The sequence below is a fragment of the Notothenia rossii genome, assembly GCF_949606895.1.
Source record: "Notothenia rossii genome assembly, chromosome: 4".
In the NCBI taxonomy this organism is placed as follows: domain Eukaryota; kingdom Metazoa; phylum Chordata; class Actinopteri; order Perciformes; family Nototheniidae; genus Notothenia; species Notothenia rossii.
Window position 1 is genome coordinate 42,296,240 of NC_136902.1, and position 22,965 is coordinate 42,319,204.

Below are 22,965 nucleotides of genomic sequence, written 5' to 3' on the forward strand. Positions count from 1 at the left end.
TTCAGTGCAGAATACATTTTTATTTATTTGCACACTGAGGATTCTTCACTGGGGTGAGGCGGGGTCTGTTGTTCCCTCAGCCACCAGAAAACAGCTCCAGCTGCAGTACCCCGGGAAGCCCTCTTCTGAGAATAAACCCTGAAGCCTTCCTCGCCGTCCACTTCCCCGGTAGCCTGTCCTTACGTCCTTATACAGGCTGTCACACTGGAAGCACCTGGAAATTTGGTACGCCTTCCTGTACTCCTGTTTGTGTCCCTCTGAGAACACATTCCAGTTGACGACACCTGAAGTAGAATGTCATAAGACAATTACAATTCAGACAGAAAAGAACAAAACCTTCCTTAATTTAGCTGACCTTACTCTTAGACAATCAACTTCATAATACTAGGATGGAAGCAGGCAGAAGTAAAGACACTTTATAAACTTACTGTAAAGCAAGTTGAAGTGGGCTTCCTTTTGGAATGACCCCTGGCTCACAATGTCGTTAAACCTCTCGCAGCTAAGGGCTAGCGTGCATATTGCAGGATCACCATCCTCGAGAACGACACGCATAAGGATCCTGCGAATTATGCCTTCAGGCAGCTGTAGATATAAAACACGACTTAATACGAATACTCTTTTTATCTTCACCAAACCATTTGTTGTTCACCATCTCCGTTAGAATTTCTTCATCAAGCTCAATAGAGGAGGCATAGGATAAACAGTAGGTTATGGATTTTAAATGTGTACATTGATAGGCTTTAATTCCACTCCTCCATGCCAACTCCATGTTCACCTGGCACTCATTGTTTTCACAAGAGACATGCTGATTTTCTCCCCGCACTTTATTCCGAACATGCAGAGGAATACTTGTTCCATGGAAGGCTTTGTGGACAGCATAGACTCCATTTTCAGGATCTATGCATTCACTTTGTGGGTGTGAACTTATGGTTATGTCCTTTCGTTCGGCTGAGTGCTTTCTTTCCATGTGCCTTTTCACATTTTTTTTATTTATGAGGGATATTTCTTCTTCAATACTGGCTCTGCACGGACCCTTTGCATCTTTCCCCGTGGGATGATGGGGATTGCTGGATCTGTGATGATGGGGATTGCTGGATCTCTGATGATGGGGATTGCTGGATCTCTGATGATGGGGATTGCTGGATCTCTGATCATGGGGATTGCTGGATCTGTGATGATGGGGGTTATGGCAGAGTGCTTCGCCTTGCAGAAAGCCAGGTGTTTTACAATGTTAGCTTTGCGCCCCAGCATTGATTTGCAGTACAAGCAGTGAAAATGATATCCTGGTCTGCAATTTAATCAAAATCTGTAAATGGTATACCCTTAAACATAAGAACATAGAATTGTAGTATTATTATTTTGTGATCAAATTATTTTTCAGTGTAAATTATGAATACCAAACATCTGAATCAAGTACAGTAACTGGTCACCACAAACAAATCATAGAAGGACTTATTTTTGATTTATGCTCAAATGGAACTGATCATTGCAACTCCATTTGCATTTCACAAGAGAATGTTTGCTAACTTTACCTTCATGGAGAACTGCTGAACGGTTGAGGTGGCTCTCTAAATGGGTTTGGACCTTGCCCAGTCTGGCTGGACGGAACGAATCTGAGGCACAGAATGGGCAGTGAAAGTCTTCACAACAGGTAATGCACCGTTGAAGGTCCGGCAAGGATCTCCCCTCTTGGATTGTAATATGCATCTTGAAAAGAGAGAGCCTAATTGGTCAAACTGAACATTTTGAAATAATTTCACAGACAGACATAAATTAGGCCTAATTGTTAGATTCTGACACGACAGATTCTAACCTACAGAATAGGCCGACATAATAACTGACTAAAACACCTCATGCAATATTACACAACCTGTCAAAAATGATGAGACTGTCTGATAAACAGTAAACAGACAGTCAGCACAGTTAAGATTATTTACAATGAATTCAAATAGTAATACAATGATTATTAAAGAAGCATTTACACTGAAGACAGAACTTAGGCTACTGCTGATTTAATGTAGCGTACGCACAGATCATATTGACCTGCTATTGTCATCCTTTGAAGTTTAATTAATTAGCTGACTATAATTAATTATCAGGGTTGGGAAGTTTACTTTTTTTTAATGTAGTAGGTTACAGATGACAAATTACCCTGTTAAAATGTAATAAGTAATGTAACTTGACTATGTAACTATTTGGATTGAAATGTTAATGCTAATTATGGTTATTTTATGTTTTTTGTGAGTCACTTTGGATAAAAGCCTCTGCCAAATAACATAACCATATGTTATAACTAGGGCCGGGACTCGATTAAAAAAATTAATCTAATTAATTACAGGCTTTGTAATTAATTAATCGCAATTAATCGCATTTTTAATCACATATAAATATTTGACCTGACAACAGTGAGAAGCAATTTTTTTCACATGGATTTTAGTATACCATTGAATAATGACTGAATACATAAGCTTAAGCAACAAAACATTGTTTATTTTTTTCAAGGTGGTACTTAACAAAGACCAACAGAAAAGTGCAATTTTTGCCATAAAGTGTAGCAATAGCATATTTAGGAATATAGTACATTTCAGAGATTCAGGTAGCCGATAGGTAGGTAGACCTTCTGTAAACTATAACACTTTGTTTTTTAAGTAAAACACAATACTTTCAAGTACATTCAGAACATTGGAAACCCTGACTATTAGAAAACATCTCTGTTGCTTCAGAGGCCATAACAGACTTTGTTGATTTACCAACAGTTGATTTAAAAAATCTAATACATTTCAGTCCAACTCTCTCAATAACCTTGGCCAAAACAATAAACAGTTCAACATAAAGTGCCAGTTGCACCAACAACGTAATAAATAGTTCAACATAAAGTGTACCATTTAAAATAAAATAAAAAAGTGCCAGTGATTGACCTCAATCCCTCCTATTCTTCCAATATCCTGATAAAAAATAAAATCTCTCTGTTGCATAGGCCACTGTTTGATCAACGCGAATTGGGTGTGGGTCCTTGTACTCCGAGTCGGGCTAACGTCCACGCTAGCTTCCACGCTAGCTTCCACGCTAGCTGCTATATGTTTTGCATTGAGGTGATACTTGAGGCTTGATGTGCTGCGGTGATATGCAAATTCCTTTTTGCATAATTTGCAAACAACCGTGCTCTTATCGATGCTTCCATCCGTCCGTTTTTTAAAACAAAATGTCCCATCCACGGGGCCAACCAAAGCGATCTCATCAGCTTCTTCGTTCACTTTTGACTATTGTTCACTGTGGTTTGTTGTTGTTTGAAGTCATGAACGTTAGTTGGTGCTCCAGTATAATCGGTACCCCTGAAACTCATCCAGTGAGAAACGTTCCGCGGTGCAAAAATAAGTGCGATTAAAATGCGTTAATTTTTTTAACGCGTTAATATTTGTGTAATTAATTAATCTTAATTAACGCGTTAAAGTCCCGGCCCTAGTTATAACCATAACACGGTTTCATTAAACAAATAAACAAAATGGCTAACAGTTGGTTTTGCAGCGAGTCATTATAGGCTAACAGATTACATTTAGCACGTGTTGCTTGTACGGCTGTCCAATTCAATACAACAAAATAGTTGTTAACTTTAATCAAACAACATGATTCACATTACTCACACTCTTACTGTAATTAGTGATTAAATCAACAACTAGGACACCTAGTTGGGCTTGCCAAAATCACGCTAGTTTCATTAAACAAATAATCAAATTATATCAATCAAAAGGCTAATGAAGCTAATGCTTTTGCTAATGCTTTTGCCGAAAGCTATATCTAACGAATAGTTGTTTTTGCAGCCGGTTAGAAGCTATCCTAAGCTAACAGATGTTTGCTTGTATTGCCTTAAGACTATCATAGTTAATGTTAGCTAATCACACTTCATTTCAAGACACCGGAATTGTTATTAATGTTAAACAAATAAAACTTTAAAAGCACTTCACATTACTCACACTCTCTGCATTGTCGTTCATGTGGGAGTGTCACGAAAAACTAGGGAGTTGTATCTACGCGTCAGTATCTACCGGTCTGTATCTACCGGTCTGTATCTACCAGTCTGTATCTGCCGTCTCCGACGCTGCAGCTTCATGCTACTCCAAACAACACTGTCATTTGAATGTCGATCGAGCCTGAAGCCACAGAGCTCTTCTTTTGCTGTCCTTCTTTCTTAGAGGAAGTGCAGACAAACGTAACTCTGGATTTGTTTTAATGTTTGAGGTGATATAAACGATAGCAGGTTTTTGGCATTATAAAACAATTATTTTCCGCCTCGCTCATGAGAGTAAAAGCTGGAGAAATGACAGCCTCGCCTACTGATTTTAATTGAACCATATCGAGACCGATTGTTGATTTCCAATGATTTCATTTAATTGTTTGCCTGTCTGGCCATCGTAATCGGGCTCTTTGAAGATCCAAAAAGCTGAAAGCCCGTTCACCTCCAGCAGCAGTCACAGGCAGTGTGCAGAAAATCCTCGATCCAATACAGATTTCTCCAGAAATGCTCTGTAGCTGCATCTTATAGATGCCATTAAGGAGCTAAGAGGGGATGTGGCACTATATATTGTGGCACTATATATTTTGGTCACGTGCAGCATTTCATTTTCCAATTCAGCTGTGAGATCCTTGTTGTATTTTTCTTGTCAGTGCCCGGCATGTTGTCTTTATCAGCTCTTCAGTCATATCTTTCAGCATGAGAATGGGCGCAAATGTTTCACATACTGCTGCTCTGATCTGGAACCTGCACTCAAGCAGGGCCGCCCCTCCCTATAGGCCAATCACGCAGGCTGCATGGGGCCCCGCCTTGCGCAGGGGGCCCCGCCTTGCGCAGGGGGCCCCGCCCAGAGGGCCTCAGCTGCTGTGCGCAGTTCTCCGCTCAGTTCTCCGCGCACCCCCCGCGAAAGTGAGAGGTGACAAGGGGAGCACGTCTGTAACCCGACACCGTTGCAATGAATCGACATCTGACCAATCACGGCTTTGATGCGGCCACTAATGCAGGTGAAGAGATGTCGGTGAAAAGACAGTTTCAGTCCGGCGCAAAAAACAAAACATGAAGAAACTAGAGCATCACTCGAAGGTGGGTTATTGTATGAGTCAAATGTACTACTTGCAAATGTTGTATAAATGAAATGGCCAATTGCCATATTAAAACATCAGCTGCAATTCACGACATGAAGAAGGCAGTCTCTGCATAGCATATAGGCTAATGGCGATGCAGTTATTTCCAGCATTCTTTATTTACCGTTCATTCAAGTCTGTTATGCCTTGTATCTGCTAATGTACAGGAGGAAGAGTGATCAACTGTCTGTTTAGTTGGCTTACATAACAGTTACATTTTACAGCCTAAAAAACATGGAACATTTTTTCCCCTTTTATTCATTTTTACGTCAATTTGCACATTTCATGGTGATGCTCAGCCTCCCCCCTTAACTCCTAACAGTCATCATCATGTCAACCACAACACAGATAAATACTGATAGAAATGTGTGTGTAGTTGTTGATACATTGCTGACAGAGAGAACTACATTTGAATACAGATGTAAGAAATATCAGTTTTTGAGCATGCCATAAGCATGTTTTGTCTTGACTATATTACAACTATATTATAATAAAACAGTATAGTATTTTTATTATTTAATTTTTTATGATTATGATTATTAGTAGGAGTAGTTTATTTGCATTCATTATATTTTAATCTTTTTGAGGCTAATATTTGGCAAAAAAAACACGGAAAATCCTCCAGCATCATTGAAGTCTCCAGTTTGGGAACATTTTGGTTTCGCAGTTACGTACAAGGATGACGGACAAAGACAGGTGGACCGAACCAAAGCTGTCTGTCGGCATTGTTCAACTAAAATTGGTTACGCGGCTGGCAATACATCAAACTTGCACACTGCACACTCATTTGAAAAGGCATCACCCGAACATGAATATCACCGGTACCAAAAGAAAAAGACTCAAGTGCAAACCCAACTCCCGCTAGCATTTACAGATGGAGCGATTCATTTCGGACAGTTTGAAACGCGAGGGCCGTGATTGGTACGTGATCTGCCCTCGCTCAAGGGAAAACCTCCAGCTTGACTTGAGACTCCCCTGTGATAGATAAATGTATTTATAATGAAGCCAGCTGCAATGGATCATTGATCCACCAGGAGGTGCAGTGGGGTTCCAAACTGGAGCTCATGTGAAATAAAGTCAGATACAGTACGCTGGATGTACAGCGGAACTTTGTTAAGATCCATATGTCACGGATATCATACTCTGTGCTAAATAAGAGACATGTAATCATTTACAAAACATCAACATGTTGTTATTTAACAAAATAATGTTGTTATTCGAAAAAAACGAACGGGAGGAAATGCAGCCCGGCTCTCGATTTTTAATCCTAATTTAATCATCATCTTCTCCACGATCATTTATGTTTATGTTCACCGAATTGACATGAAATCACTGACACATATGAATATACTGTATTCAACTTCATTAAAACGTTATTAACGTGCCTAAACTCAGTAATTCACCAAAAATATGTATATTTTAATGGAGTTTCGTCGGTCGATCAGGATCCCAAAGTGTAGCGGAGGGATCCTCCTCTGGATGAAGGGTGTTATTTTCCCCATAAAGAACAAGTCGCTGCAAATTATCCCGCTTATTACATGGCCACATTCTCAACAAAGTAACGACATGACTCCCAATATTAATTGAAATGCTTTTATGGATTTAGAAAATGTTTTTATTGATTTAAAAAATAGTTGTATGTATAAATTTAAATTCACATGCATCCGCTAAGAAAAATAGTCCGTTGTTACAGTTTTTTAAACAGTCTGAATGAAACGGCAGCTCTCAGCTGTGTATTTACACAACTAATGGCCCATCAACCACAGCTCTCTCCCCCCCTCCCCCCTTGATCTTTCTTCTCCAGCAGCTAAATTAACGGTAGGTTACTCTGAGTGACAAGCTTACAGTTAGACACAACACTGTCATTGCAAGTGACCCTCAGTTAGTTGACTTTTATGTTCAACTGCTAAATTCGTTACTGATAAAAAAGGGCTTCTACTGTACCTAATTACCTTAACACTAGAACCGCCAGAGGTTTTTGTATAGGCCTACCTAAACCTGTCAAATCCCGCTATTAGAATGCAATTTTTAACAACATAGGGTGCTACATAACACACTTTCAGGAAAAGTCAGGGACTGGGAGACTTTAATATTTTATTGAAAAAAAGTTACATTGCACACACACAACACACATCACACAAATTGACCCGATTGGCGGTTCTAGTATTAAATAAACTCACTAATTAATGAAACCAGTTGAATACGCATTATTCTTATTCTTATCATTCTTTATGAGCGCAGAAATAGTCTTAAAATCAGATCTGTTTTTTAAATGAAATTTGACGGCAGGCAGTTAGCTCTGATCACCTATGACAAATGCGGCGCACCTAATCGCTGGCCATTCAGCCACAGACACTGTTCGAAATGGGAGGGAGCTAGGAGGAGCTTGGCTCCCCCGAAGAGGGAGGGAGCTCCCCTGAAGGCTGACTTTGAGATAAATAGGGGGAGCCCAAAACAGTCGTGCATATTTGTGTCACACAGATTAGAAATGTTGAGTTTCTGTAAATAACAGTTCTTGAAATAAATAATAGTTATTGTTCATTACAGTTTCTGAATATTTGTTTTATATTTGTGAATATGTCTGGGTGTTGCCATCTGTACGTGGCGGCGCTGCATTCTTACTTACGTTGCTATGATTATGGCGGTGATGCCGGCGCGGTATTTGAAATGTTCATATTGATATTTTTTTAACTCTGGCTGTGTAATAAAAGAATATGGCAAAACGAAAACAGCCAAGCGTCACAGCTTTTGGATTCACAAGCAAAGAAGCGAAGGAGTCTAAAAATGACAACGTGAACGGAAAACAACTTTTAGTTGGCCGGCTGTAAGCGGCGTTAGGGTCGAGTTTGACAGCTCCACACCGAGGGAGAGGCCTGCCGATGCGGATCCTGAAGAGGCTTCAACAACGGCCACATCCGCCGGCATAGTGACACCGTCTGTATTAGTAGAAGAGTGTTTTTATAGCAATTGATCGCATCCGCGCTGCTGCACCAGTCAACAGAGCGTGCGTGTGATATATTTAGTAGCAGGATGTGCTCTGAAAAATAGGGCTCCCCGAAAGCAAATGGGTAATTCGAAAACTGACAGAGCTCCCTCTATACAAATCAAACTGTAGAAGGTGTGAAAGCACCTATTGTTTTAAATAATGGTCGGAATGTGACCTGTGAGCCTTCTGAATTACCGTGGGACAGCACATTCTAAACTAAAATGTTCAATCAATAAAGTAACATCTTATCTTATCTTAATAATATCTTCATATTAATAATAATAATAAATCATACAGTATGTGTCCGAAAGGGAGCAGGAGGAAGCAAACACAAAAATATACTGCATATTAAAGCAAACGATTGTAAAGGTTAAAGTATGAGCATAACAAATAAAGAAGTGTAATGTAAACATTTACATTATAATTATGATTATTTAATATATAAAGACTATATATTATTGAATTACAAGATTAGATATACTTTAGTTGATCTAAAATATTGATGTGTTAAAATGCTCTTCAAAACACAACTGAAAGTCCATGAAACTTGTCTTTCTGTATTTGTGAATGAAGCGCCATCTCCTGGTTAAAACCTGAAATTGAAAATCTGGCAACGCCCTCTTGGAAAATAGTGGGAGGGCTTAACATTCCTCTATACTGGTCTTTGGCTGGTGGTAGGCAGGAAGCTGTAAGCTGGAGTCCGAAATTCAGTGCTCCATCTGTAAGCCTCCACCACTCGCAAAAAGTTCAGACCGAGCCAAAGCTATTACAAACGCCAAATATCCTTATGTTGCCATGTTAGCAAAGCGCTACCTGGCTGTATCTGCTACCTCTGTCCCTAATGAGAGGGTGTTCTCCACAGCAGGAGACATTGTTAGTGCCAGCAGATCTGCCCTTTCGGCAAGCAATGTGGACAAGTTAATTTTTCTTTAAAAAAAACATGAAAATACAATGACAAGCAAGTCATAATGTCAAACTGGCTGCTTAGGTACTAGCACAGTACAGTTCAAATACAGATTATTTCAGTTCAACGAAATGCTGCACCTTAATGTTTATTTTATTATATTTTCTATTTATTTGAGTGAATATTCACAGTTTAATAATAATTAAAAACACAAAACTAATAGTTTATGTTTTTTGAGTACTAGTACAGTAACGTTCAAATAAAGATTATTTCAGTTCATTGAAACGCTGCACCTTAATGTTTATTTTATTATATTTCGTATTTATTTGAGTGAATACATTATTCACAGTTTAATAATAATAAAAAAACAAAAAGATTTATGTTTTGTGACAATTTTTTCTGCTGTACCGAAAACGTACCGAACCGAACCGTGACTTAAAAACCAAGGTACGTACGGAACCGAAATGTTTGTGAACCGTTACACCCCTAGTAAACGCATACTGAACGACATACATGTACATTTACCATTTACCTCACTGTATAAAAAAGTAAATGTTGATAATAATAATAATAAACAGGAATTATATTTGCAAAGTAGCCTACTTTGTTTCCAAACAAATTTTTCTCACTCCTGTCGGTTGGGGAGGAGGCCTCATCTCACAATGTCGCTTAGGGCCCCAAGTTGGCAAGGGGCGGCCCTGCACTCAAGTCACAAATAATGCCATCCATTCAATTCAAAATAATTTGTTTCTGAATGCATTTTCTGCTATCTGTCTTTGCTTGATATACTGACACATAACACCCATACACTACACACATTACTGATTAAACTGATATCACTATTTAGTTACTTAAATAAATATAGGCCTACTGTAATTGGAAAATAATCATGTGTGGTGTCCTTGTTTTGTCCGTCCTTGTAGGTAATTCTTGGTTTTAGAATGAATTCAGTCATGGTGTGTGTGTAACACAGAAATAATATACATCATTGGATAGTGTTTCTCAAATGAAAATAAGGAAATAAAGTTATGTATCAAGACTCAGTGTGAGTTATTACTTTCTTCCTTTACTTTGCATTCTTAAAAAATACACAGGCATTGCAGCACATCGTTTCACGTCTTTGTACAGCCTTTCTCAGCAGTAGAGTGCAATGTGTTGGTGAACCTTTGTTTCCTCCTGACAGCCCACTTAAAGGTATACTCAATTCAATAGCTTTATTAGCATGACCTCAGTTACATATAGTATTGACAAAGCTCTGTATCGTTTCAACATCTATACAAAATATAAATATACAATACTCTCCCTTGTGGCCAAAGGCGGACACAACTCTTGTCTTCAGATGTATACTTGAGTGCAGCAAAATGTAGCACAGTGACTATTTTGTCAACTAAACATAAAACAATACATATTTTAGTAAACGGGACATTATAATCTCCGCACATTAACTCTATACTTGCCTCTACCATGGTGCCAAATGAAACAAAATGAAATAAACAATATAGGGGTTGCTTCTTCTCTGAACTTCTATATACTGCATCCCTCCATATCAAATAAACCATAAACAAATACATGAAGTCGTGTTCACTGCAGCGATCTATTTTACACACAAAACTATGAAAACTTGGTGATATACAGTGGCGTTTTCTCCTGGAGACCAAGGGAAGACAGGCTTCTCCTGTTTTTTCAGCCTTTGTTATCATTTTGACAATTAAAAATATATATTCTTGTCTGTGGTTGTTTTGGCGTTCAGGGCATACAAAGGTGTAACATTATTTGAATACCGAAACTATATTGAAATAGAGTCTAGCTTGAACAGCATGTGACTTCTGAAAGAGTGTGTCCCACACAGTACAATGTACCGTTTTTGTTGTACAGATGAAACAAAGACTTGATTTAATAAATCATTTATCCCTTCATAATTAATGACACATAGTATTGTGTGTTTCACATTGTTTCTTATGGTGTTCCAGCTGTGACAGATCTCTATTCTTGATATGAACGAGAACGAACCTGGAGAAAGAGTTTTGTTTGTGTAGGTCTTGTGTTTTTGCCTTATTGCAGATGAACGAGTGAATCTATACAAAGTGGTGTTTCTGTTTTCAATGGATTTTACACTGCAGCAACATCACAGTTTCGCAGTGGATTCTGTCACAAGGTCAGTGTGTTGTCCTGTCTCCATGATAAGCGATTTTACTGTCAGTGATCAAACTAAAAGATGATAAACGTGTGGCTGCTGTCTTAATGAGGCGTTGTCTGGGAGGTCAAAGATGAGCAATGCATTTGTTTGCTGAACGTTTCTGCCATTCGCCGTGTATTTTCTTGTATTTGGCAAAGTGGCTCTAAATAAAATCAAACACAGAAAGTTGTTTGGCCAAATTGTCTTTATTAAGTCATGGAGGTGACCACAGGAAAAATAAGAATATTTCAAGAGTGATAAATAAACAAAATAATTTAATGGCCGAAATTCATCTTTTGAATTTGACTCTTATCTAGTCTTTGCATGTAAAAAAGAAAAGAAAAAAAAGAACTGGAGAACATAGACTAAGTTCCAAAAAGGCTCATGAAACAGTAAATTAAGTACATTTGGCTTAAGCTCAGCTCTGAAACACAGGCTACAACTAGTCAATAAATACTGAAGAAACACAAACTGGAAAGACATTCAATCAGTGTAAAAGGCTTTAGAAAATCAACAGGGCGGTCAATAGCTGTTATTTACAACAAACAGTCAATCCTGTTAAGAGACAAGTATCACAAACTATCTACACACCTGCTCAAGGAGACTGAACTCCAGGGACAAAAAAACTATATACAGTCAGGGAGTGTTAATTTGACCCTCCATTTCAAATTCATAAACAATATAGGCTATTTGGAGGTGAGCAGATATAAAGGAGTTGTCAGAGTTTATTAATGTCCAGATTAGAAACTCTCCACTGGTGTATAAACAAATATAATATGAAACTATGGATTTATAAAAATTATTTATTTATAAATATTAACTGTATTATTTATCTGCTTTTCAAGTGAGTTTTTTTTTACTATAAATTAACGCTTTTTAATATTAATAATAGTTTATATTTAATTAATGATGAACTCAGTTTATTCACCAGTCAGGATTGCTTTCTTAAACATTAATTAACACGTCCTAAACGCTGCTGTGTCACTGTGTGTTATAAGCCATTTATTAGGGGTTTATATACTGTGTATGCATGCTAAAAAAGACGGTTGTATAAATATCAAATTAACACGTGAGGAATTATGGCCAGTGAAATAGTATTATTAACAGCGACCTAATAAACCCAGCTGAAAGCCTGTGATTAGAACGTTATCAAACCTGGAAATAGAAATATAGGCAATATTGACAGAAAACGGGCTACATAAAATAAAATATCAATAAACTTGTTTGCAACAGCTTAAACATTTTCATTGTTACATATCCACTGTGGTCTCTCACTCCTGTAAGACCTCATAAACATAAAAAGAAAAATGACATGTCCAGTGTTGTCAACAAAAACACACAAAAAGCAGGTGGAATGTTGTGCTACTGTGTCAGAAAATAACAATAGCCAAAAAATGAATAATAACAACAGGGGCCCCAGGATATATAACTGCTTCGTGAGTTTGCTCATACCATTTATGGCTGATATTATAGGCATAGTGAGGATGTTTTGAGGGGGAGTTGTATGAGGTGCATATCCAGTCAGTGTCTTAGCTTCAGTTTGGAGAAACAGACGTGAGCAGCATCAGGACGCTAATGTACTGCTGTGGATAGGGGCAGCCTACTTAACACACATCTCTTTTAAATGCTACATATTTTATATTTTCATAAATTTACCTTACAGTCCTAGCTAATGCTACCAGACTCAATTGACAGAAACAGTCATTTAACTTTGCACAACACATGACTCCCCAGCTGGAATACATTATTCCCCAGCACTATATTGCTTTTTTTCTTTGCAGTTACTCCAGTCTGTTTCTCCTAACTGCGGGCATCATCCACTGACTGTGGAGACGTACCCCATATAACCCCCCCTCTAACAGCCACAGCTCTCCCTTAACAACATGTGTCCTCCTGGATGTTTCTGGGCAGGCGTCCCTCCATCCGCTTGAGTCTGTCCAGCTGCTGCGTGCTGCAGACACACCTCAGACCAGCTTCTTGGCCTCAAAGAAGCTCTTGAGGTGCTTCATCTGCCAGATGCCGGTGACGATGAGGATGAGGGTCTGAGCGATGGACCACCACAGGACGCGCTGGTTGGTGCTCTCACTGGTCATGCGGAAGCGCTCCTCTCGATACTGCAGGAGACACCACACACAGTATGAGAGGGGCAGTGATGAGGGATTATTGTGGGCGGAACCAGTACAGGGTTCCCTCTACTAAAAATAACGACAGCTTTCCATTGGATTTCAGAATTTTGTAGAAATGAAGATGTTACAAACACATGATGATGCCAACATGTTTTGTTCAACAGGATGATTTTTTAAGCTTAAAAGCGCTCGCCAGAAGTAAAAAGCTAACGTTAAGCTATGAAGGAACTACATCATGGTCACATGACTCCACGTCAAGAACGCTAAGCTAAAAGCTGCTAATGTCCGTGTGACGATGTTCAGTAGTCTCATTTAGTATCTCTAACTAGACCCTCCAGAAAAACGCGATTCTGTGATCGCAGAATTTACCGCATAATCAGCAAAATGGCGCAGATTTCTAAAAGGCCGCATATTTATTAAAAGGCCGCATAATCCCCGCATTTTTCCACACAAAGTTGATAAAAAAAAAAGTTAACTCGTCTTGACGTGACGTCATCAGCTCGCGCATCACAGAATGTAAACAACACTGTATAGAGTGAACGTGTGGAGCTCGCACGATAGAGAAAACACCAAAATGAAAATATCTAATCCATCTCATTTACCGACGAACATTTCTACTAAAGACCGGGCAAAAAGTGGGGGGAAACTATTCTGCACCCCGTGCAACTGTGTGTTGGGGCATAAGAGAAAATCGACGGTGACGACCCGCTTTGATTCATTCAAACATTCGAAAATGCTTTCTGCTGCTGCGGACAAGAAAGCCAAACAACTCACGTTCATGAGGTATCAACCTCCAAAACCCTTTCGAGGGCTACAAGAAACGAGGTGAGTAGCCTACAAGATTGAAGCTGCAGATAACGAACGAGTAAATGAAAACAGAATGAGGCGGAGAAGCGTGTGTGTGTTTGTGTGTGTGCGTGAGATTAAAATAGCCCAATTGCTTTTACAATAAATAAACATTGAATGTGTTTAATTGAATAGTAAAGGGGTTTAACGTTAGTGGCAGGTTGTGTGTGAGAGAGAATAAATAAGACAGCCCAATATTTAAAAAAAAATCGATAATTTTTTTCCCGCATATTTAGCATATTTCGCAACTTTCCGCATATTTCGCAACTTCCCGCAGTTTCACCGCATAAAATCACATAAAACCCTGCATGTTTAATCGCATAATCAAGGATTTTAGCCCGCATAATCAAGGAATTTAGCCCACATAATCAAGGATCTTTGCCCGCGTTTTTCTGGAGGGTCTATCTAACACTTGTTAGCAACCGACGACACACAGACGCTTCAGATACTCACCAGTAGTGTAATAACTTGGAGATTTTATGTTGTAGAACAGAGGTGCCCAGTACGTCGACCGCGGTCGACCGGTCGACCGCGGGGGCAATGCTGGTAGATCGCGAGTCATTCATAAAAAAAAAAAAATCCAGCTCCGTTAAAATAGACAAAACAGGTTTTGATCCCTCCTCCCTTGGCCTCCCTGCCACTTAATTCAGGAGTTGACTTGATTGACAGAAAAAGCGACCTATTGCTTTCCAGTCTGTTAACCCAGAATGCAAAGCGATACAAAATCAGTCAAGTGCCGGGAGAGACAAACAACAAAATGAGTGCGGGAACGAGCAAAAAGCTAAAGACATACCACTTCCACACAGAATGGGAGGGAGAATCTTTTTTGTGATGTCACATTCAAAGGTTATTTGCCTTATTTGTAAAGCAAGCGTCGCTCTGCCAAAGAAAGGTAACGTGGAGAGGCATTATCGGAGTGTTCACAAGGCATATGACAGCGACTTCCCTCCGAGTAGCGAGTTGAGAAAGAGAAAGGTCATGTATTATTGCTACACAAACATTATCTCTTAGTCTTAGTTTCGCCAACTCGTTTCTAACATGCAAAAAGACAAACAAATGCGTCTATGGTCGGTGTATTTTCTATCTTTCCAATCCAGAAGAGATCTCTCTCTCCCCCGTCTGTTTGCAAGGGGGCGGGGCAGTTTACACACACGCATCTGCTACATGCAGCAACACACGGAGGAGATGGTGGAGAGAAGCGCTCCAAGGTGTGGTTACATGTTACCCGTCTTGAGGTGGACAATGCTCGTCACCAAAAGTGTTTAGCATGTAAGAACGGTAACACGAGCAATTTGTCTAAACATTTAGCAAAAGTGCACCACATTCAGACGGACGAATGCACCGGGTTCGACTATCTTTCTAGTAGCTCTGTGGCCCCGTCCACGAGTAACGTTTCCACGTCAGGTGTTATGTATGCTAGCAGCAACACACGGAGTTAACTACATTATACAAACATGGGTTAATGATTAGAGGTAACTGAGTTATTTATTTTGTTAAAGTTTCAGCTATTCTGTTTCCAGTTCTGTCATAAGATTATTTAATAAGATTTGTTAAAACATTGTTGTTTCTTTTGATGTGAAATATTATTTGTTTAATTCAAATAAAAAGCAATGTTAATTTTGTTCACAATTTGTTAAGTTAATTTAATAATATATGTATTTTTGAATCAAGTATTCATCTTTATTGTCTTCATTGTTAGTTTCCACATGCCTAAAACAACCTCAAACTAAATCTAAAAGTTGATGGCTAAATAAGAGCGTTTGAGAAATTGTGCAAGGCACACAGTAGTAGTCCGAATAGTCGATTAATCGTTTCATTAATCTATAGATTAATCGATAATCAAATTAGTCGTTTGTTGCAGCCCTATTGTAGTTATCCCATGTAAAAATAAAACGTGTTATTCAGCAACCCTTGCAATTTGGGATTTTATTTTTGGTTGGTAGACCTCGGTTAGCTGGTCATTTCAAAAGTAGCTCACCAGCCAAAAAAGTGTGGGCACTCCTGTTGTAGAATATAATAACCACAGATCTTATTTTGAGCGTCAAACCAAAAAACATAAATATATATATATATATATATATATATATATTGTGTACTTAATTAAGTGGTGTACCTAATAAAGTGGCCAGTGAGTGTATATTATAGAACAGCTGACTTTGAGATTAAGGAACCAGAAGTGGTAGAAAGTCATTTCCAAGTTTTAAGACTAATTTCTGTACCACTCTTGACCTCATCAACCTAGTAGATCACATTACTCTGAGTATTTTGTTACTGACCCTCTGGTAGTTTTGCTCCTTTTGGATCTGCTCCACCTGGTCCAGCAGCTGTCGGGCTCTCAGCTGCAGCTCCGTCAGTTTGTCCTTCGCTGCGATCTCAGGGTAGTTGTTGGTGTGTTCTCCCACCTGAATATCCAGATGCACCCTCTGCGACATAGGAAATACACCATTCAGATCGATATGCTTGTTTTCGTGAGAATTATAAGAAATATAAAAACTCAAGTTTCATCATCAGACGCATTTTGCATCATGAGAACTAAAAATAACTCAAAATTCAGAAAACTCCTCCAAGATCACTGATGATTAAAGGCTTACAATGGCAAAACCAAAACAAGAGGATGAGTAGGAAACTATTGAAACTCAATCAATCAAAAGTTAACAAAAAAAAAAAGGAAATATTGATGGTAAAGATTAAAGATTAAATGGAAATTCCTGAGCACATGTGGCTTAAAAGTCTAACTATTGTTCTTTTAGCTTCTCTGGATTTTAATAACTGCTATACAAAAATCACAATGAACTGGGACCTGAAATAAATAATAGTTATTGTTCATTACAGTTTCTGAATATTTGTTTTATATTTGTGGATATTTCTGGGTGTTGCCATCTGTATGTGGTGGCCCTCCACTTTTTACGCTACTTACGTTGCTATGGTTACGGTGGCGATGCATACGCGTTATTTGAAATGTTCATATTGATATATTTTTTACTCTGGCTTTGTAATAAAAAATATGGCAAAACGAAAACAGCCAAGCGTCACAGCTTTTGGATTCACACGCAAAGAAGCGAAGGAGTCTAAAAATGACAACGTGAACGGAAAACAACTTTTAGTTGGCCGGCTGTAAGCGGTGTTAGGGTCGAGTTTGACAGCTCCACACCGAGAGAGAGGCCTGCCGATGCGGAGCGTGAAGAGGCTTCAACAACGGCCACAGCCGCCGGCGTAGTGACACCGTCTGTAGTGACACCGTCTTTAGTGACACCGTCTGTAGTAGTAGCAGAGTGTTTTTATAGCAATTGATTGAACGGAGCGTGCGTTTGATATATTTAGTAGCAGGATGTGCACTGAAAAATAGGGCTCCCCCGAAAGCAAATGGGTAATTCGAACACTGATTGTATTCAACTTTTCTGCAGAAAGTACAACTTTTAATATCCAGAATGAAAGCACCACGATGTAAATGTTTTTATAGGCTTTATTTTTTTGCACTGCATTTAATGCAGACCAATCAAATATAAATGCGTTTCAAATGTCCACAGCGCAGCAGGAGGGAATCTGAGAGGTAGATTGTAATGTCGCAGCGACGTGCGGTCAGGGGAGGCAGAGCCTCACCTGTCATACTCCAATGTAACGGAAAAACAACTAAAGAAGAAAAAAAAAAAAAATAATAAAATGTCTCCACTGATTTGTGTTGTAAATGTGCTTTACATATGATTCCAATCGCCTTTTAAAGTCAAAATCAGCAAATGTGCCGAGCTCCGCTACAACTACGGGTAACGATGAGAAGTGAGGCAGGGACGAGCTCTGCCTCTCATAAGCCCATAGTCATTTGCTGGAGCGCGGGCACTAATTTAAGGCGGGCACTTATTTTGTGAGCGTGCTCAAGCCAGGGCCCGTCCACACTACAGCTTCGACAGCTTCAAAAACGGTTTTCAACGCGTCTGCCCATTCACTCTGAATGGGGTGACGTCACGTTGCCTCGCTTTTCTCCGAACTGAATTGTGGGTAGCAGAGCGGAGCTTTCCTGGCGTTTCAGGCTGCAAAAGTTGAACAATGTTTAAACTTCTGAAGCCAGAGACGCCGGAGTAGCCAGCGTCAGCCAATCAAATCCCGTTTATGCAAATCTGACAGTTCAAGCGCTAGCCAATCAAACTGCGTGCAAGCTGGGAGAGCCAGACCGCAGTTCATTTCCTCATATTCCAAACGAGAAATTACGGTAGCAAATCACCCGGTTCTTTACGACCAGAACTATTTACTGCATGGGTGGGGAACCTCTGGCCCCCGGGCCGTATACGGCCCGCAAGACCATTTGGTACGGCCCTCGAGGTAATTTATAAACACACGCAAAAAAGAAAAAATTTTAAGAAATCTAGATCGCAAACAAATTAAACAAAGCGAGTGCCTGTTTTTCCTGGCCAAGGTCAGGGTCCTTGAACACAACACGAGCCTAACGTGTCATCACGTGGTATATGTCTCGTCTGATAGGGGTGCAGTTCTGACGGAGAGCACCAGAACGTCGCTCCAGCACTTCCAAGCAGTACCCATAAGGAGCCGTAGACATGCCGCAGTTTTTGCGTGGCTGTGTCTTAGTTGTAAGCCCAGTGGCGATCTGTTCCTCTGTCATACTGATCATACAGTCAATAACTTTGTTGTTATTAGCATCTGGTTAGCTAGCTATGCTAACGAATATAAGAAGCTTTTTCTCCAACCAGTGAGGTAAAGGCACATCTTTATATGATCATTATAGTTATAAAAAAATAAGAGAATAAAGTAAACGGGTATAAAATACTATATGACAGTAAAAAAAAGTTGTTATTAATAAACAAGAATACAGTTTGAAAGGGGAGTGATTTGTAAAATATCCATAAAGAAAAAGAAAATCTGCTTACAGCTGTCTCATATGATATGGGTGTTGAGAGATGTATCCATAGATCTCTTAATGTTGCTCTCAAAGTGCACCAGATAGATGCTTTTAACTTCAACATTTAAAAAAAAATCTTCCCGGGGGGAATGCCCCCCGGATCCCCCTAAAGGAGGTTAGGTCCCCCCCCCTCAACAACTTAAATCATGTTCACATGGATAGGAAACTAAATACATTTGCAAACATCTTGTGGATTAAGAGGTTGCTTTTTCTTTGCACAGCATGAAAGAAAGGCGAAATGAATGGGCTGTGATTGTAGTACTTTTAAGCAGAGGTCAATAATTTGTACGGCCCTCGGAGGATGTTGAAAAAATTGAAATGGCCCTTGAGAGGAAAAAGGTTCCCCACCCCTGATTTACTGGGATACAAACCGGAGGAACCAGGCACGGAGGGAGGTGGCAGACACAGTGGGTGAAACTGGTAGGTTTCCGCCTGTTTGGGGAGTTTATATATATAATATATTGCTCGCATAAAATCCCCGGGGTTTTTTGCTTTGTATGCCGGGGGCGGGACATTCATGTGATTGGTTGTTGGTCGCGGTGCTCGAATAAAATCCCCAAGCTTCAGACACGCCCAGCTCCAAGCTTTTTTTGAAGCTATAGTATGGACGGGCCGTTACTGTGGGGTGAGGTGAGGCACAGATGAGCTCTGCCTCACCTCAGAATGCGTCACCCCACAGAAACTGGCTGGAGCGCGGGCCCTAAGCGCATGCCTGTTACCATCTCACTGTATGTCACCAATGTAATGTTTGTAGATCCCTTTATTACATTTATCCTCGCCATCCATAGTCTCTAAATAACTTATTTCACGTATATATGATATTTAGGCTCGCTGGTCTCATCATACAAGGGCAATGAAAAAAGCACCAGGGGAGGCAGCCATAACCTCTGTCGCACTGAAGGGGCCGCACATGAGCCCACAGGTTCTTTTTGCTACTGTTATTCTACGCAGAGACGGTAGACACAAACAACAAGCTAGACTTTTCAAATTACAGGAAGATAAGGAGGACTTTTACAAAAAAGTAATAGAGATTGTTGTCCGGAAGGATAGCATGGACTTCATCTTCAAGTCAAGGTAAGACCACAATTGTAATGAAAATGGGATCTTACTAAGAAAGAACAATCCAATATTTAGATGTTGGGTATCCTTTTGTTGAACGATCTGTTTAAAATGAATTGAAGCATCAGACTAAAAAAGCTCTTGAAAATAGCCGAATATTTCGATTAAGGTCAAAATATAATATTTGGAAATCTGACTCTGAACCTCACCGCACGTCACTGGTAATCTGAGGTTAAATAAAGGCTAACACCTGGTCTGACCAGGACCTGGGGGGTATACTACGAAGCAGGATTTTCGCTTAGCCGGCTAACTTCAGGGAAAACTCGGGGTTTCCGGTCCTACGAAGCTGGTTCTCTTTTTAGCAGCCTAGATCTCCATGGTAACTTATGCTGTGCGGCTAACCTGGTCAGGAGCAGGTTAGGTTGCAGGCTAAGAGCTCAACTCAGTGAAAGCACTGCCTGCTGACCAATCAGAGCTCAGTGTGCGGAGTTTAAAGCGATCAAGTCATATTACAGGATAAAGGAAATACAGAAAAGTTGCCGTTGCAGCAAAGACTGCCGGCAAAAATCACAGACTGTGTGAACGTGAACATTATCACCTCCCATCTTCAGAGCAATCTGACTATTATAACATTAGCGTTAAGAAAGCTTACTTAAATATCTGCACAACATAAGTAACCGATCAGAGTAACATTAGGCTAAGTACAGTCCGCGGCACTGTGAGTGCAGATGTTGATGTGTCCCATTATCATTCATATCACATCATAATGTATCATATATTTCCTTATCTGAGTCAGCTGAGCCGTATCTGGCCGTGCAACACTTAGTGTCACATACTGTATGCAGAAGTATCATTTTAAGCAACACATTAAGTTGACGAAACACTCGAGACAAATGTAATTAAAGTCAGATCCACTCGTGTCTTGGACGGGGCAGTGATATCATAAACCTGTTAATGTACGCATTCAAACACTTTTTCATTTACCAGCTGTATTCACCTTGCAGGTGCAGCTATGTGGCTTAACTAGATAGGGCACGGCTGGCTTGAGCGATCCACTTGATAACCTGCGTCGTAGTACCGTTTAGCGAGAGCGCGTATGTTTTGGATTAGGCCAACCGGCTAACTCAAACATATCCAGGTTAGGTTGAACCAGCTTCGTAGTCCAGGCCTCTGGTTAGTCTGGATGGTTTAACGAGCGCGATAACATCAGGGCCCGGACTTTTTGCAATCTCCTTTATGGTTATAAACGGTTATAAAGTGACTGCGCTCATACCAGTTTTCCTCCTGCAAACAGAGCCATCTTGGTGGAGTTGGAGTGCAAACAGATCTGATGTTCTCCGGGAGTGTGTGAGGTGAAGGTGAACCGTCCGTCTGAGCCGTATTGTCGAGACAGGATAATCTGGGAGAATTGTCAAATAAATTATTATATTATAATGACAGTATGTGTATGTGGGAGTGTCTCATTACACCACCTCCTCTTTGCTTACCTTAGTATCTGGATCCTTGATCTCCACATGCATCCCCAGGCCGGGCGTGGCTGCGAGGAAGGAATCTGTCAGCTTGTCCCACAGCTGAGTCCTGTACTTTCCTGTCAGACCGGTAGAGCAACACACACACTGTTCAGCTCATCCAGTATGACCACTTTGCACCAGTACACAGCAGGATATAACTTTAACATAGTAAATGGGGGAATTCAACATAATGCAACCGTGCCAAAACATTTCCAATGAAATATCAAAATTGTCACACTGTTTATAGCGAGTGTTACTTTTAGTAATGTAAAAGTCTACTTTCCTAGCTGGGGTTTGGATCACCATAAATACATCAGGATTCTCTTCAAGCAGGTGCCCTTTTCTTATTTATCAGTAACCCTGTATCCGTCAGTGATAAGTAAACTGCTTAAATGAGTGCCTTCTGGCAAATATTAGTTTATATTTATACAAAATCTACACTGTAATTTTTTTGACAAAATAATTAGAAAAACACGTTTTAAAAAAAACCTTTGGTCGACACAACAGTCATTTTCAATGAAGCAGCTTTGATGGAGCCAGCTGTTCGCATTAGCTTTAGCTAGCATCACGTCAAGCTAACGAGCCCCCAGCAGCTTACCAATAACCATTGTTTCGTCTGGAATTTCTTCTATGAAACATTTCTTCTCCGTCTCTCCTATGTGGAAATAAAGAGCGTGACTTGGATAAATCCAAGCTAATATTAAAAACACTCCAGCAGCAGGGGTAGCGAGCATCATGTAGCTTATTCACTTCACGCACATCAGCACAAGAAGCTATGATGGTGCAGCAACTGACTTCATCTCCCGATGCGGAAGGAGGAAGGGGATTTCCTGAGCCATGGGCTCATTTTGCCCTCCAGGGTGCTTCTCAGGCAGCACTCAATTCCAAGTTGTATAACCCCGAGACCAGACCAGCCAACGGAACGAACAAGTACATTTTTTTTAATGTAATGCACAGATCATTTTAATGAACAAGCAAGGAGCCGTGACAGCAGTCATAGTTTTAAGAAAAGGCTTTTAAACTACTAAAAATAAGAAAAATAACAAGAGAGATGAGAAGCCTTTGTCAGATGCAGTCTCGGATGTGTTCGGGGAGACAGTTTCAGTGGGATGGGGCAGCAAGGTTTTAGTCAATGTAATTCATGATTTTGAATACAGAAATGTTTTTTTATACAATACATTTTTTAGGGGACATTTCAAATTCCCAAGAAGACCACATTTTCCACATGTTTACTTGGAATTACAGCAATATGACACCATCATTATTTGGTTTATTAAAGAAAATAAGGCAATACAAATATTGTATTTGTTAAATA

At 39.8% G+C, this 22,965-nt stretch overlaps 2 protein-coding genes across 4 annotated transcripts; both read right to left on the reverse strand.

Annotated features, from left to right (window-relative positions):
• Positions 1 to 1,216, reverse strand: LOC307036444 (uncharacterized protein). Its single transcript, XM_079676792.1, has 3 exons — positions 776 to 1,216; positions 429 to 582; positions 1 to 284 (listed from the first exon to the last, which is right to left on the reverse strand). The coding sequence occupies exons 1-3, from the start codon at positions 965 to 967 to the stop codon at positions 46 to 48; spliced, it is 585 nt and encodes a 194-aa protein (XP_079532918.1). The 5' UTR covers positions 968 to 1,216; the 3' UTR covers positions 1 to 45.
• LOC307036441 (transmembrane emp24 domain-containing protein 4-like) lies at positions 1,134 to 22,525 on the reverse strand. Of its 3 annotated transcripts, XM_079676787.1 has the most exons (6): positions 22,249 to 22,522; positions 21,627 to 21,727; positions 21,413 to 21,538; positions 16,448 to 16,594; positions 1,533 to 1,707; positions 1,134 to 1,322 (listed from the first exon to the last, which is right to left on the reverse strand). In XM_079676787.1, exons 1-6 carry the CDS (start codon positions 22,385 to 22,387, stop codon positions 1,300 to 1,302), a joined length of 711 nt encoding a protein of 236 aa, XP_079532913.1. In that variant the 5' UTR covers positions 22,388 to 22,522; the 3' UTR covers positions 1,134 to 1,299. The 3 variants fall into 3 exon arrangements, with proteins under 3 accessions (XP_079532913.1, XP_079532912.1, XP_079532914.1); XM_079676786.1 differs by having other exon boundaries at positions 1,220 to 1,707; positions 22,249 to 22,525; XM_079676788.1 differs by lacking the exons at positions 1,134 to 1,322; positions 1,533 to 1,707 and adding an exon at positions 11,387 to 13,313 and having other exon boundaries at positions 22,249 to 22,501.
• Between the last annotated feature and the right edge of the window lie 440 nt (positions 22,526 to 22,965).

Bases quoted from the DNA above. Each gene is read 5' to 3' on its own strand.
- LOC307036444 (XM_079676792.1), bottom strand. From the start codon at position 967: ATGGAAAGAAAGCACTCAGCCGAACGAAAGGACATAACCATAAGTTCA. The intron at 583-775 runs GTGAACATGGAG...TTATATCTACAG, and splicing joins GTGAAAACAATGAGTGCCAG to CTGCCTGAAGGCATAATTCG. The intron at 285-428 runs GTAAGTTTATAA...ATTCTACTTCAG, and splicing joins CCACTTCAACTTGCTTTACA to GTGTCGTCAACTGGAATGTG.
- LOC307036441 (XM_079676786.1), bottom strand. From the start codon at position 22,387: ATGATGCTCGCTACCCCTGCTGCTGGAGTGTTTTTAATATTAGCTTGG. The intron at 21,728-22,248 runs GTAAGCTGCTGG...CCGGTCTGACAG, and splicing joins AGACGAAACAATGGTTATTG to GAAAGTACAGGACTCAGCTG. The intron at 1,708-16,447 runs GTCAGTAACAAA...TCTCTTTTCAAG, and splicing joins AGGAGCAAAACTACCAGAGG to ATGCATATTACAATCCAAGA.